At 38.3% G+C, this 16,291-nt stretch overlaps 2 protein-coding genes across 3 annotated transcripts in view; both read right to left on the bottom strand.

Annotated features, from left to right (window-relative positions):
* The window catches only part of FBXO22 (F-box protein 22), a 30,479-nt gene extending 22,320 nt beyond the window's left edge, over nucleotides 1–8,159 (bottom strand). Inside the window, exons 1-2 of the mRNA XM_082647798.1 lie at nucleotides 7,963–8,159; nucleotides 7,453–7,591 (exon numbers count right to left, since the gene is read on the bottom strand). Coding sequence (XP_082503924.1) covers nucleotides 7,453–7,591; nucleotides 7,963–8,111 — 288 coding nt within the window. The 5' untranslated portion in view covers nucleotides 8,112–8,159. The remainder of the gene's footprint in view (nucleotides 1–7,452; nucleotides 7,592–7,962) is intronic.
* A 1,306-nt stretch (nucleotides 8,160–9,465) lies between these two features.
* UBE2Q2 (ubiquitin conjugating enzyme E2 Q2) overlaps nucleotides 9,466–16,291 on the bottom strand; it is a 72,222-nt gene continuing 65,396 nt past the window's right edge. Inside the window, exons 11-12 of one of the 2 annotated variants that reach the window (XM_082647800.1) lie at nucleotides 13,954–14,020; nucleotides 9,466–12,066 (exon numbers count right to left, since the gene is read on the bottom strand). In XM_082647800.1, coding sequence (XP_082503926.1) covers nucleotides 12,035–12,066; nucleotides 13,954–14,020 — 99 coding nt within the window. In that variant the 3' untranslated portion in view covers nucleotides 9,466–12,034. The remainder of the gene's footprint in view (nucleotides 12,067–13,953; nucleotides 14,021–16,291) is intronic. The other variant, XM_082647799.1, reaches the window with a different exon arrangement.

The following is a 16,291-nucleotide window of genomic DNA, read 5'->3' on the forward strand; positions in this document are numbered from 1 at the left end:
TGAAAGGAAAAAATACACAACCAAGAACAGTCTATCTGGCAAGGCTATTATTCAGATTTGAAGGAGCGATATAGAGTTTTACAGACAAGCAAATCCTAAGAGTTCAGCACCTGTAAACAGCCTTTATAAGAAATGTTTAAGGGACTTCTCTAAACAGAAAAGAAAAACACCACACTAGGCAATATAAAAATCTAGTAGGAAGGTTAAAAGACAAAAGTAATAAAATCATCTATATCCACAAAAAGTAGTTAAGGAACACAAACAAACAAACAAAAAAGGAAAATATAATGTAAAAAAAACAATAAAAGGTGGGGGTGGATTCAGGTTTGTTAGAATGTGTTTGAACTTAAGAATCATCAACTTAAAATAATCACAAATATATACATGGGCTGTTATATATGAACCTCAAGGTAATTACAAACCAAAAATCTATAATAGATACACACACAGGGCTTCCCTGGTGGCGCAGAGATTAAGAATCCGCCTGCCAATGCAGGGGACACGGGTTCAAGCTCTGGTCTGGGAAGATCCCACATGCCGCAGAGCAACTAAGCCCGCGAGCCACAACTACTGAGCCTGCACTCTAGAGTCCGTGAGCCACAACTACTGAAGCCCTCACGCCTAGAGCCCATGCTCCGCAACAAGAGAAGCCACCATGATGAGAAGCCCACGCATCTCAACAAAGAGTAGCCCCCACTCGCCACAACTAGAGAAAGCCTGCACACAGCAAAGAAGACCAAAACGCAGCCAATAAAATAAAATAAAACAAATTTAAAAAAAAAAGACACACACACACACACACACACACACACACACACACACACACGATAAAGGAATCCAAACCTAACACTAAGGATAGTCATCAAATCACAAGGGAGGCAAGCAAAAGAAGCAAAAAAGAACTACAAAAGCAACCTGGAAACAATGAACAAAACAGCAATAAGTACATACTTATCAATTATTAATTTAAATGTAAACGGACTAAATGCTCCAATCAAAAGACACAGACTGGCTGAATGGGTGAAAAAATAAGATCCTTATACATAGTGCCTAGAAGAAACTCACTTCAGATCTAAAGACACACACACTGAAAGTAAGGGGATGGAAAAAGGTATTCCATGGAAATGGAAGTGAAAAGCAAGCTGGGTAGCATTACTTTGATAAATGGATTGATCCACCAAGATATAACAATTGTAAATATATATGCACCCAAAAAGGGAGCACCTAAATACATAAACCAAATAGAAACAAAGGGAGAAAGTCCCAGTAACAAAATAATAGTAGGGGACTTTAACACCCCACTTACATCAATGGACAGATCATTCAGAGAGAAGATCAACAAGGAAACACTGGCCTTAAACAATACATTACGATAGACAGACTTAATAGCTATAACATATAGAACATTCCATCCAAAAGCAGCAGAATACACATTATTTTCAAGTGCACATCAAACACTCTCTAGGGTAGATAACATTCTAGGCCACAGAACAAGTCTCGATAAATTTAAGAAGACTGAAATCACATCCAGCATCTTTTCTGACCACGACACTATGAGACTAGAAATTAACCACAAGAAAAAAAAATGGCAAAAAAACACTGGTGGGCCAAACAATATGTGACTAAGTAACCAAAGGGTAACTGAAGAAATCAAATACCTGGTAACAAGAAAAATATACCTGGTGACAAATGAATATGGAAACACGATCCAAAATCTGTGGGATGCAGCAAAAGCAGTTCTAAGAGGTAAGTTTATAGCAATGCAAGCCTACCTCAGAATACAAGAAAAATCTCAGTACAAAACCTAACCTTATACCTAAAGGAACTAGAAAAAGAAGAACACACAAACCCAGTTAGAAGAAATCATAAAGCTCAGAGCAGAAATAAATGAAATAGAGACAGTAAAACAACAGGAAAGAGCAAAGAAACTAAGAGCTGGTTCTGTGAAAAGATAAACAAAATTTAGATAAACCTTTAGCCAGACTCATCAAGAAAAAGAGAGCTGAAATCAGTAAAATAAAATGATCAAGGAGATGTTACAACTGACATCACAAAAATACAAAAGATCTGAAGAGATTACTATCAACAATTACATGCCATGGGCTTCCCTGGTGGCACAGTGGTTGAGAGTCTGCCTGCCGATGCAGGGGACACGGTTTCGTGCCCCAGTCAGGGAAGATCCCACATGCCGCGGAGCAGCTGGGCCCGTGAGCCATGGCCGCTGAGCCTGCGCATCTGGAGCCTGTGCTCCGCAACGGGAGAGGCCACAACAGTGAGAGGCCCGCATACCGCAAAAAAAAAAAAACAAAAACCAATTACATGCCAATAAAATGGACAACCTAGAAGAAAGGGATAAATTTCTAGCAACATATAATATCCTAAGACTGAATCAGAAAGAAACAGAAAATATGAACAGACCAACTAGCAACACTGAAACTGAATCAGTAGTTTAAAAACTCCCAAACAAAAGTTCAGGACCATGGAGCTTCACGGGTGAATTCTACTGAACATTTAGAGTTAACACCTATCCTTCTCAAATTATTCCAAAAAAAAGAAGAGGAAGAAATGCTTCCAAACTCATTCTTATGAGGCATCACCCTGTACCAAAACCAGATAAAGACACCACAAAAAAGGAAAATTACAAGCCAATACCCCTGATGAACATAGATGCAAAACTCCTCAACAAAGTATAAGCACACCAAATACATTAAAAGAATTATACACCATGATCAAGTGGAATTTAACCCAGGGATGCAAGGATGGTTCAATATCTGCAAGTCAATCCATGTAATACACCACATGAACAAACTTAAGAATAAAAATATGATCATCTCAATAAATGCAGAAAAAGTTTTTGACAAAATTCAATATCCATTTATGATAATAACTCCAGAAAGTGGATATAGAGGAAACATACCTCTACATAATAAAGGCCATATATGACAAACTCACAGCTAACATCATACTAAATAGACACCATACTAAATAGACAGAAGCTGAAAGAAAACATTTCCTCTAAGATTAGGAACAAGACAAGGATGCCCACTCTCGCCACTTTCATTCAACATAGTATTGCAAGTTCTAGCCATGGCAATCAGACAAGAAAAAGAAATAAATGGAATCCAAATTGGAAAGGAAGAAGTAAAGCTCTCACTGTTTGCAGATAACATAATACTATATATAGAATACCCTAAAGAAACTACCAAAAACATATTAGAGCTATTAACTGAATTCAGTAGTTTCAGGATACAAAATCAATATACAGAAATCTGTTGTGTTTCTATACACTAACAAAGAACTATCAGAAAGAGAAATTAAGAAAACATCATTTATATCAAAAAGAACTGGGACTTCCTTGGTGGTCCAGTTAAGACTCCATGCTCCCAATGCAGGGGGCCTGGGTTCAATCCCTGGTCAGGGAGCTAGATCCCGCATGCCCAAACTAAAAGAGCCAGGATGCTGCAACTAAAGATCCTGCATGCTGCAACTAAAGATCCCACATGCTGCAGTTAAAATGATCCCACACACAGCAACAAAGATCCCACATGCCGCAGCCTAAATAATAGATATTAAAAAAATAATAAAAGGGACTTCCCTGGTGGTCCAGTGGTAAAGAATCTGCCTTCCAACACAGGGAACGTGGGTTCGATCCCTGTTTGGGGAATTAAGATCCCACATGCCGCAGGGCAACTAAGCCCGCACACCACAACTATTGCACTCACACACCTCAATGAGTGAGCCCACATGCCGCAAACTACAGAGCCCACCCACCACAACTAGAGAGAAGCCCAAGCGCTGTAATGAAGAGACCGTGTGCCACAATGAAAGATCCTCCATGCCTCAACGAAGATCCCATGTGCCTCAACTAAGACCCAATGCAGCCAAAAAAATAAAGAAAATAATTTAAATAAAAAAACCCTAGGAATAAAATAACCAAGGAGGTAAAAGGTCTGTACTCAGAAAATCATAAGACACTGATAAAAGAAACGGAGGATGACACAAATGGAAAGATATGCTCTGGTCATCAACTGAAGAATTAATATTGTGAAAATGACCATACGCCCCAACGTACTATAGGTTCAATGCAATCCCTATGAAAATACCAAAAGGCATTTTCATAAAACTACAACAAATAATTCTAAAATTTGTATGGAAATACAAAGGACCCGGAATAGCCAAAACCACCTTGAGAAAAAAGAACAAGGCTGGAGGTATCATGTTCCATGATTTCAAACTATACTACAGTAATCAAAACACTGTGGTACTGGCACAAAAACAGACACATAGATCAATGTAACAGAATAGAGTCCAGAAATAAACCCACACTTACATAGTCAATTCACCTATGATGAAGGAGGCAAGAATATACAATGGGGAAAAGACAGCCTCTTCAATAAATGGTGTTGGGAAAACTGAAGAGCTACATGCAGAAGAATCAAACTAGACTACTTTCTCACACTGTACACAAAAATAAACTCAAAAGGCATTAAAGACTTAAATGTGATACCTAAAACCATAAAATTACTAGAAGAAAACATAGGCAGTACACTCTTTGACATGAGTCTTCACAATATTTTTTGGATATGTGTTCTCAGGCAAGGGAAACAAAAGCAAAAATAAACAAATGGGACTACATCAAACTAAAAAGCTTTTGCACAGTGAAAGAAACTATCAACAAAATCAAAAGGCAGCCTACTGAATGGGAGAAGATATTTGCAAACAATATGTATCTCTTATGGGGGTTAATATCCAAAATCTACAAAGAACTCATATAACTTATCCAAAAAAACAAACAACACAATTAATAAATAGGGAGAGTAAAGCAACCATACTTCAATAAAAATTATTTATATATAAAAAAAGGCAGAGAACCTGCATAGACTCCAAAGAAGACTTACAGACAAGCAACAGACACATGAAAAGATGTTCAACATCACTAATCATCAGAGAAGTGCAAATCAAAACCATAACAAGATACCACCTCATACTAGTCAGAATAGGTACTATCAAAGAGAAGAAACAATAAGTGTTGGCAAGGATGCAGAGAAAAGGTAACTTCATGCATCGTTGATGGGAATGTAAAATGATACAGCCACTGTAGAAAACAGTATGAAAGTTCCTCAAAAAATTAAAAACAGAACTACCATATGACCAGCAATACCACCTCTGGGTATTTTTCTGGGAGGAAAAAAAAAACAAACAAAAACACTAATTTGAATAGATATATGCACTGCAGCATTATTTACAATAGCCAAGATACAGAAGCAACCTAAGTGCCCACAAATAGATGAACGGATAAAGATGTGGTATACCTACAATGTGATATTACTCAGCCATAAAAAAAGAATGAAATCTTGCCATTTGTGACAATACAGATGGACCTAGAGGGTATTAGGCTAAGTAAAATAAGTCAGAGAAAGGCAAATATCATATGATTTAACTTATATGTGGAATCTAAAAAACAAAACAAATGAACAAATGTAACAAGTCAGAAACAATCATAGATAGAGAATAAACAGGTGGTTGTCATTGGGGAGGGAAGTTGGGGGATGAGTAAAACAGGTAAGGGAGATTAAGAGGTACAACCTCCCTGTTACAGAATAAATGAGTCCCAGGGATGAAATGCACAGCATGGGGAATATAATCAATATTATAATAACTCTGTACGGTGACAGAGGAGAACTAGACTTATGGCGATCATTCTGTAATGTATAGAAATATTAAATCACTATATTGTGCATCTGGAACTAACTTAGTGATGTAAGTTAAGTATACTTAAATTGTAAAATAATTAATTTTCCCGAAGAAAACAAAGCAGACAGACACACACACGTATTTCGGTTGCCAACATTTAAAATTCCCACAAAATATTTATATAAAATGTGGATTTATTTTGAAAAAGTAGACATTCTGGCAACACTTATTAGACTGCATTCCCCTTTGACTGGGGCCAAGGAGAAGTAAGCACTATCTGGTCTGCCATAGCCCTATCACTTTTTATGATGGCACACTGAGTCATCCACCCACTGTGAGTTACCTAACTCTGGAGTCATTTGAGTTTGTGATGCTGGGTATAGTGAGTAAAGGAGAGAGAATTTAAGAGATTTAGGTGTTAGTGCTGACTCTGCCATAAACCAGCAGAATAACTCCTGGAAGTGCTTAGGCCCTGGGTTTCCTATTCTTAAAGTTTGGAAGTCTAACTCTGAGGTTTTATGATTCTCTTTTCTGGTACGTATTGAGAAGCAACTGCTGAATTTTCCTTCCCAAGTCTCACTAGAAGTGACAGTGGCAATCATCAACATGAAATGTTCTCAAAGCAAAATAGAAGACAACTAGAACCTCATTTAAAGAAGTTCCAAATGACAAGATGTCTTATAAAATTTTCAGTGGATTTTAAAATATTTCTAGTAAAAATGCTAAATCAACTTTCTTTATGGCTATAAAGTATCATGTCTACTAGATAATTTGGCAAACACAAAGAAAAAGAGCATGAATGATTTGGACAAGGTTTTCATGTTTTTGTCTCCACACTAGAGTTTTCTACAATGTATAAATTTCTTTAAGGGTATTAGTATATGAATTTTAGTAATGATATTAATAGAGAATAATACTTTCAATTATTGAAAACATTATATTCCTGGCACTGTAGGTAATGTTACATGGGTTAACTTTTCATTATTTAATCCTTACAACTCTGTAAGAGTGTAAACGGCATTATTTTCTTTTCATTTTACAGGCTCAGAGGGTTTAGGTAACATTTTCAAAGTCACACAGCTAGTATGTGCCAAAGCTGGGTTCACACCTATGTCTGCCTGGCTTTAACAGCCTTTGCAATATATAAACTTTTAAAGCTAAATAAAAATAATACTTGCAGTGGTAAAAATCTGAAGGAAAAGAAAAAGTTTTTAAAAACACAGTGTACACACACACACACACACACACACACACACACACACACACACTTCTACCCCCAAAGGAAACTGTTGCTAGCATTTTGGCTTATTTCTTTTCTGTTCTTCCTTTTTTGCTTTTAATAATTTAGATTATACTAAACATATAATTTTAAACAGGACCAGGGATTGAAATTTTGGGGTTTAAGTATTGGTTCTTGGCATTTTTATGTGACACTATGCAATAGAGAGCCTTCAGTTACCACCCCTGCAAAACAGTGACAAGGAAAGCAGGTAAAAGGATGGTTCTAAACAGCATTTTCATAACAATGGCAATCTGGATACATAAAGTGCCCAATATGTGAAGAACGGTCAAAGCAGCCATGGCACATCCTTACAATATAGTCATTAAAACTGATGTTTACAAAATCTTTTCATGTCACGAGAAAAACCTGCCTAAATTACAAAAAGTAATGCCATATACAAAATTGTTGCATTTAGTTCTCAACGACTGACCCACCAACCCTGCAAAGGACTGTACACAACACCCCTTCTTACTTACCTCAAGCTTTTCAGCTACCACGCGGACCAAGCAATGCTCCTCCAGGTGGCCGGCAATCGCCAAGCGCGCGGAGATCCAGGTCACACTCCGATGGGTCCGCAACACTCTGCGCACACACTCCCTCCATAAGCGACACACGCTGGGGACGCAAACGCACAAAGGGCTGTGAACGGACGTTCACTTCCCTCTCTCCCGCGGCTCACAAACCACCGGCCCCCACCACCCATTAGCGCAACTGCAGGAGATTCCTGCGGGATCCAAAGTCCCCGGGAGGGGGAGGCGTCGGGCGCCGGTTCGGAGGGAGAGCCGGGGGCAGAGAAAACCTGGCTCCTCTGGGAAAGGTCCCCGGGAGCACTACGGCCGGGGTACCTAGCTTATGGGGCCACCACCTGGGGCAGGGGCAGGGGTAGGGATAGGGAGCCCGGGTCATCCCTGGGTCCCGACGGTATCCGCCCACCCCGCCAGCCCAGGCAAGTCCCGAGGTAAGCTTCCCGCCTCCTCTCCCCTCACCCGGCCACCCGCAGCAACGCCTTGGCGGGCAGGAAGGTGAGGACACGCTCCACCACCTCCGCTAGGTTACTCAACACGAAGGTGCTTCGCGGGTCTGCGGGGGAGGAGCCGCGGCGATCACCGCCACCGCCACCGCCCACCGGCTCCATGCCTCACCAACCCGACGGGGAAGCAGTACGGCGGCTCCGAGGGAGCGGCGTAGGCCGGGCCGTGCGCGTACTGAGCAGGCGCGCGCGCCACTTCCGGCCGGTCAGGGGAGGTGGTGCCGCTGAGGAGGCACCCACGTGACTCCAAGCCAAAGCGTTTCCGGCGCTGGTCTGGGAGCGGCGGCAGGTGCTTGGAGGTGGTGGCCACGCGTCGTGTAATCCTCCTGGAACTTTCCAGGAGGCTTTCCACAGTCGAACCACATCCACCTCCTTCTGTGCCTCTCACTGCACTTGCAGCGGTATTTTCTTTGTCGGTACAGGTCTTTTTCTAATTCATGAGTTCTGGAAGGCACAGACTAAATAATGGGTCTTCACAGTCCCAATGCCTGTTAACCGCATGAGTCCAATTTTTGAACTGGCAGTATCTGCTTTAAGATAAACTGTGAAAATCACCACCTTTATTCAACACCGTGCAGCCCTCAAGTGCTGAATGTGTTCAACGGCTTAAAGAGCACCTACCATTGCTATGAAAGCACGCCCCCAAACACTAGTTCCCTGCTAGTAGCATCAGATTCACCTGAGAAATTCTGTTTGGCGTATTCTCGGTCCTCACCCCAGGCCTACTTAAACACTTGGGGGTGGGGCCCAGCAGTCGTAGTTTCAGCTTTACTGTGATTTAAGCTTTCCCGTGATGCAAACCCAGCTTGAGAATCACAGATAGAAGGAATGTAAGCACAGCAGATACTGCTGTATCCCCAGCTAACATCTATTCCTCTTGCCGCTTCCTGGCTAACAAGGGCCTGATCTGATGCCCAGCTCTTGACTGGTAAATTTGGCTGGTCTAAACAAGCTGGTCTCAAACATTTTGGCCTCAGGACTGCTTCACAATCTTAAATATTGGCAACACTAAAGAGCTTCTTTAGATGGGTTATGACTATTTATATTTACATTAAAAATTAAAACACTGGGGGCTTCCCTGGTGGCACAGTGGTTAAGAACCCCCCTGCCAATGCAGGGGACACGGGTTCAAGCCCTGGTCCAGGAAGATCCCACACGCCTCTGAGCAACTAAGCCCGTGCCACAACTACTGAGCCTGTGCTCTAGAGCCTGCCAGCCACAACTACTGAAGCCCACGCGCCTAGAGCCGGTGCTCCTCAACGAGAAGCCACCGCAACAAGAAGTCCGCGGACCGCAACGAAGAGTAGCCCCTGCTCGCCGCAACTAAAAGAAAGCCCACATGCAGCAACGAGGACCCAACGCAGCCAAAAATAAATAAATTTTATTTTTTTTAATTAAAACATTGTAATATTAATTCACTTAAAATTCATGACACATAAACAAAATAACTTATGAAAAAATAACTTTACCAAATCTCCACCACTCTCCCCCTCCAATATTGAATAAGTGTAGCATCTTTACATCTTGCAAACCTCTAATTTCTGGCTTAATAGAAGACAGCTTGATCTGCTTCTGAATTCAATCTGTTGCAATATCACGTCTATCACATCACGTAGCCTCTGGAAAACTCCACTGTACACTTGTAAAAGAATGAGAGTGAAAATAGCAAATAATGCTTTAGTGTTAAGAGAATTGTTTTGATCTTAAAAACCTCCTAGAAGGGTCTCAGGAGCCTCCAGCTTTCTCCAAATCATAACTTGAGAACCACTGGTCCATATTAATCATGAAGGTCTCATTCTTTTCACCAGCCATTAGTTTAGGGGTAGACACAGGCCCGAGTTCTAGCCAAGGAAAAGTGAGAGGCAATAATGCTTTGGGGGTGGGGGGGGGACTTCTAAAGAGCTCCTCACTTCCTAAGGAGACACTAGACAACAGGACCATTATCTACCTCTGGATGGATTAAGGTGGCTGCACATCCAAGACAACAGTCTATCCAAAGATGAAACCAACATGGAAAAATCTCAAAGCAGCAGAGGTACCATGCCTAGAATTTTCCTACCTCTGGACTTCTTGTATGTGAGATAAACTGACAATTGTGTAAGAGGCTATGGGTATACTAAAGAGGGAGCAGATTACTGTAACCTGGAGAACTAGGGACAGCCATAAAGAAAGTAGCACTTGAATTTATATTAAAAAATAAGTGTGGGAGAGGGAACAGGTTGAGGAAGCCCTGAGTATTCCAAGTCTATACACACCAATTCTGGATTCTCTAGCTTTCTCTTGTGAAATCAATCTGCCTCTCTTCCCCTCAAGCCTCTCACCCCATCCCACCATATATAATCCTATTCCAGAAACCCAACAGCCTGTAGAAACTTGAAGCAAAGACTATCTTTTATGAGGGAAAAGTGACAAAGTTATTTTTTAAATGGTTCTTTATTCATAAACTTGATGCAAGTTTACAAAATTTACTGTACATTGCCAAATAAATCTGCAATGAAAAATAAAGTCCCCAAAAAACCAAAAACCAAAAAAAAACAAACAAACAAAGCATGCCGAATGTGCAGCTGTCAATCTGCTAGCCATCAGGATATTAAAGAATTCAATAATGTATTCAAGATTTAGCCTTAGGTTTAAGGAACTTTAATGCTTTAAAGAATTCTTCCTTGTCACTTATCTGAGCAACTGGCGATCATAACTTTATACAAATGTAACCAAGTGAACAAGAATGCCAGAAAATCTTTTTCTACTGTCTTCTTAACCAAAATAGAAAAAAAAAAAAAAAGGAAATTAAACACAATAATGCAGAAGTGCCAAGTCTCTCAGATGTGGTTTACAAAGTTAAAAACTGAGTCTCAAAGCATAAGAAACACTTTTGAACTTTGTAATTGGTTTGTGCAGAAAAAATGTGCTTCTGGATTTCTTTTTAAAAGTGCTTAATAACTAGAGTTTACTTTTAAATCAAATTTGGGTATATAAAAAAATCTACTACCAACCCAACAGGACTGATTCTGGTAAGGCAATAAAATGGAGAGTACACTGATTTAAGTCAGGTTTTATAAAAGAATTAATATATGTAGAGTTCCTATTAGTCTTTCAATGTAAAAGCCATTGTTATGACTATAGCAAAAACTTTAGGTCTCCAAATTAGATACTTTTTGTACTTAACTGTGCAGTTTTTGTTCAAAGAGTCTTTGTGCCAATCACTTTATAAGTTTATTAGTTTACAACTGATTGCAACATCCCGTTAATAAAATGGAAACGTAAAATGACTTAGTATTTAAAATAACTTCAAGCTCTATACTTCAAGCTCTTCTTCATAGTAAATATTGAACCAACAAGAAGCAGATTCAGCCCAGCAAGACTCTGATGCCCCAGTGGAAATGACTACTTACAAGCCTGAATTGGCACAGCCTTGCTTTGCTTTGCCTAAAAAGTACAACTTACTAAAGAGCAAATCTTGGAAAAACAATTCAGATCTTCATAGCCATAAAAAAAAAAAAAATCTTAACAGTTTAATAAGTATGTTTCCTGTCATTATTTTGGCAATATCATAAAATGGTTTTAACCTGAAAAAGCTACTGTGATTTAGAACATCTTAAATTTTCTAAACCAATATTAAACATCAATTAAACTTTTATTGGCTTTAAATGGAACAATATATTGCAAATCCTCATAACACATGAGCTCAAAATGGGAAAGTTGCCCTCAAGTTGCAACTTCAGTAACCTGATGCTGACTTGTCTGCTTAACACATTTCACCTTTCAAAGAAAGAGATAAGGAGTGGCCAGTATGTGTATTTATCAGGAAAAATATAGTAAAGGCCCCACTGCTCAGTCCAAGGTACCTAAAATGAGAAAAATGGAAAGGCTGTAACTTATACTGGATCAGTTGACAGATTATCCACTAAAATATCTATTAGCTAACATCGTCGGTACTGCTGTTATAGGGGCACTCAAAGCTTGTGTCTGCATGTTGGAAAGATTTTCTTTAAAGCAACATTGGTCCAAACATACAAAAGTCAACACATTTAGCCATCTTCCTTTGGAGGGGTGTACCAGCCTGAAAAAGAATGGGGAAAAAAACAGTTAAAATATTTTAATTCTTAAACCAACTAAGAGCAATGGCATTTTACCAAGGTTAGATACTTTCTCTACCCATAATTTTCCTCTGTAAACTACTGTAAAAATTAAACTTACACTTGGGTTGGTAACATAGCATTTTGATATTTATGTTCACAATATAAAGTTATTTTCTATGAATAAACTGTACTTGAGTTTTCAATATAAGATCTCTATATTAATGGCATTTCTACCAAAAGAGAACAGTGTGGAAATATTAGGCAACAAGCTAGGTTTTATATTTCATTTCAATTCAGTATTTGAAAGGAAACCACACTGAAAATAGCTATCCCCCAAACAAAATCCTGGTATTTTAGAATAAGAGGAACTTGGACTGTCATCAGGCAGTGATGTCATTTTACCAGTGAGGGTGCCATCTCAGCAGGTGCACTGATTAAGTAAGCCCAAGATCAGATTTAGCAGAAGATACTAGAAGCCATCTCCTGAATCTGAATCTATTGCTCTTTCACCATAGCTAATTATACACACACCCACACTTTCTCAAATACAGTTTCCATAAACATTTTTGAATGCTGACTACAACATCTAATTTAACAAAAAATAAGACATAAGAAAAAAATATGTTTCTAAGCTCAACAAAAATATAAGCTCTCTCTAAAAAGGCAAATGAGATTAAGTACTGCTTGGTACGAAATTGCCATTGGAACAGTATGAATATACCAAGATTTGTGAAGCATCCACGTGGTTAAAGAAGTAGCATACAGGAGTCTTTGGGTCTGTTAATTTAGGGTGCTGGAGATTATTATTATGAAAACCCAGCTTTGTCCTCAAGTTTTTTATCATTTCCCTCTTCAGAAGCTTGAAAATTGTTCTGAATACTACTCTTTCAGAAGTAAGCAGTCACTGCAAAAGTGGCAAGTTTGCTCTGTCATTAAAATAAAAGTGAGCACACACAAAACACAAATCCTAAGTCACAAACTACCACATTCTAGCAAAGTAAAGAACACTTTACTGTAAATACTCCTGAAGAAAACTACTTCCTATCAATTTACTTACTCTGCACAAAAAAGCATCAGTTTCACTACCCCAGCTACCACGAATATCAGCACTTGGTTATAAAATGCTGTGCGTACACACTACTCGCTTTTTCCTCATGTTCGGCAAGACAGACATCATGCCAATTTTAGAGATGAGGAAACTGAGGCTGAGTGGTAATGGGACTAATTACCCATTAGCTAATGGGTGACACAAATGCCACTTGATAATAGGTCTTCTGATTCCAGGTCTACTTGTTTATTGCCTCACTATTAGAGACAAAAGCTCCAAACATGCATTGTGAAAATAAGCAAAATTTTAAAAGGCCAATAAAGTTTTGAAAGATATTTTAATATTTTTTTAAAATATACAACTCAAATATTCTTAAGTATAAACTGAAATCAGTACTTTTTTACTTGAATAAATAAATGTGTACAATTGTCAAAAAGCATTAAGTAGTCTGAAGATGTTTCAGAAACTGGTTCATGATCCTGATTGCATTTACTCAGTATTAACAGCAAGAACTCCACCTTTAGAGTTGCCTTTAACTCAATTCCTATCCTAATACCATACATTTCAAGTGAGTAAAGTGATCCATTCCTCAATCTACTCAAAAATCTTGACTCTGACTCAGAGGTTCGCAGGCCAAGTATTTAGGATACAAAGATTTTGAATGAAACACTGTGTATCCTCAGGTTAAAGTTTTTCACTGTAGTGGCTGTACTTTGTAAGAAATTAAAGCAAAAACAGAAGAATAAAACATGATAAATATCAACAGTACATTATGTAAAATTTCATAAATGGCAATAAATACTTATTTAACTAAACATACCATTTTTCTCATGTATCTGTACAATGGAATTATAGGATTGTTGGGCTCTTGCTAGATTATATTGATTCTGAAAGAGAATTATACATTTTATATCAAAACTATAAGTAGATGAAAATCATTACAAATAATTTATGGATGCATCACTGCTGTACTTAAAAGAACACAGGAAACTAAGTTATATTTCCATTTCCAAAATAAATTTCTCAATTTCATTATTCTCTACCATTTTAGAGGGACAACAAAACCATAACTGTTCTCTAGGAAAGATCTACAAAATTCACAGTTCATTTTTATAAGTCCTCCTACCACTGCACAAGTACAAGGCTTTATGAATAAAGTTAAAGGATGCTATTTGGATGCAAGTAGAAAAACTCTTCCTCATAACTTCCATCAAAAAAAAAAAAAAGAACTACAAAATATTACCTTCAGGTAAGGAAACATTAGGCTTTAAGGACTACACATATGAATGACATTTTGAGTTAAAAATCTAAAGAATGTCCAAGTGGCATCAAGCCATTACTAAAGGAGTCTTCTTTTGTTAACCTCTAGATCAGAACCTCTTTTAAGGGGCCAAGTTTAGCATTAATTTTATCCCCATGAGTACAACTGGCCTACATCTTAACTTCCAGTTAATACATCATAAGCATTCTCCATAGTGGTACACACCTATTATGTCACAGAATTTTTAAATAAATTCACACAGCATAAGAATAAATGTATAAACATATTCTAAGTAACAACTCTCCTTCCTACCTGTCCTGAAACCACCCAGTTCCTCCCCTATCCACCTTCCTTCTTCTATCCAAATTAAATACTGTTATTAGTTTCCTTGTATATCCTTAAGGTTATACAAGAAAATTAATGTACAGCCTATTGTTGTCAGTCACTGTCCCCTGCTTTTTCCTCTCAACAAATGATAGGTAGCATGACAAAGTAAAAAATTATATCCTCCTAGTTAAATGAGACTTTCATCATTAAGTAGTTGCTAATGCTTTCTGTTCCAAAATCAAATTGTTTGATAGTGCAGCTACATCATCTTTTTGTTAGTGTATACAGGCAAACCTCATTTTATTGCACTTCACTTTACTGCACCTAGCAGATATTGCCTTTTTTACAATTTGAAGTTTCTGGCAACCCTGCGTCGAGCAGGTCTATAGGCTCCATTTTTCCCAGCAGCACTGGCTCATTTTGTGTGTCTGAAATATTTTGAATTACCAAAATGTGACACAAACTTTTTCATTGCTATATCTGTTACAGTGATCTGGGATCAGTGATCTCTGGTGTTACTACTACAACTCACTGAATACTCAGATGATGTTGTAAATGTTAGCATTTTTTAGCAGTAAAGTTTTTTTTAATTATGGCATGTACATTGTTTTTTAGACATAAGGCTATTGCACACTTAATAGACTGCAGTACAGTGTAAATTTTGTATGCACTTGGAAATCAAAAAGTTCATGTGACTTGCTTTATTGTGATACTGGCTTTATCGAAGTAGTAGTCTGGCACTGAACCCATAATAGCTCCAAGGTATGCCTATACTGGCCTATCTTTATCGTTCTTCTTTAAAAAAAATTTTTTTTTCAATCTCTTTGTATCCTTACATTTTAAATATACTTCTTGTGACAAACCATAATGTAGAAGAATATAAAAAATAATGTATTTACATATGTATAAATGAGTCACTTTGCTGTACAGGAAAAAATTAACACAAAAGAAATTAACACAACATTGTAAATCACCTATACTTCAAAAAAATTTTTTAATAAAAATAAATAAACAAATACACTTCTTAGAGACCACTTTTTTTTTTCTTTTTCTCTTTTTTTTTTTTTTTTTGCGGTACGCGGGCCTCTCACTGTTGTGGCCTCTCCCGCTGCGGAGCACAGGCTCCGGACGCGCAGGCTCAGCAGCCATGACTCACAGGCCTAGTCGCTCCGCAGCATGTGGGATCTTCCCAGACCGGGGCACGAACCCGTGTCCCCTGCATCGGCAGGCAGACTCTCAACCACTGCGCCACCAGGGAAGCCCAAGACCACTTTTTAATTTGAACTAACTGGTAACTTTAGTCCATTTTTATTTGTTATGACTTATTTATTTGGGCCTGCTTCTACAACTTCACTTTCTGGTTTCTATTTCTCTCTTTAATATAATTTTATTATCTCCTCCTGGGATTCGAATAAGACATGTTTTAGACCTCATTCTGATCTCTACCTCTTAACTTCTGCTGTACTGTCTATCCCCAGGTCTCTCTGTGCAACATTGAGTTATTTCTTCTAATCAATTAATTCCCTCTTCTGATGTCTAATCTATTGTTTCTCATTTCAACATTTTTCAT

The sequence above is a fragment of the Grampus griseus genome, assembly GCF_964374135.1.
Source record: "Grampus griseus genome assembly, chromosome: 2".
Lineage (NCBI taxonomy): Eukaryota > Metazoa > Chordata > Mammalia > Artiodactyla > Delphinidae > Grampus > Grampus griseus.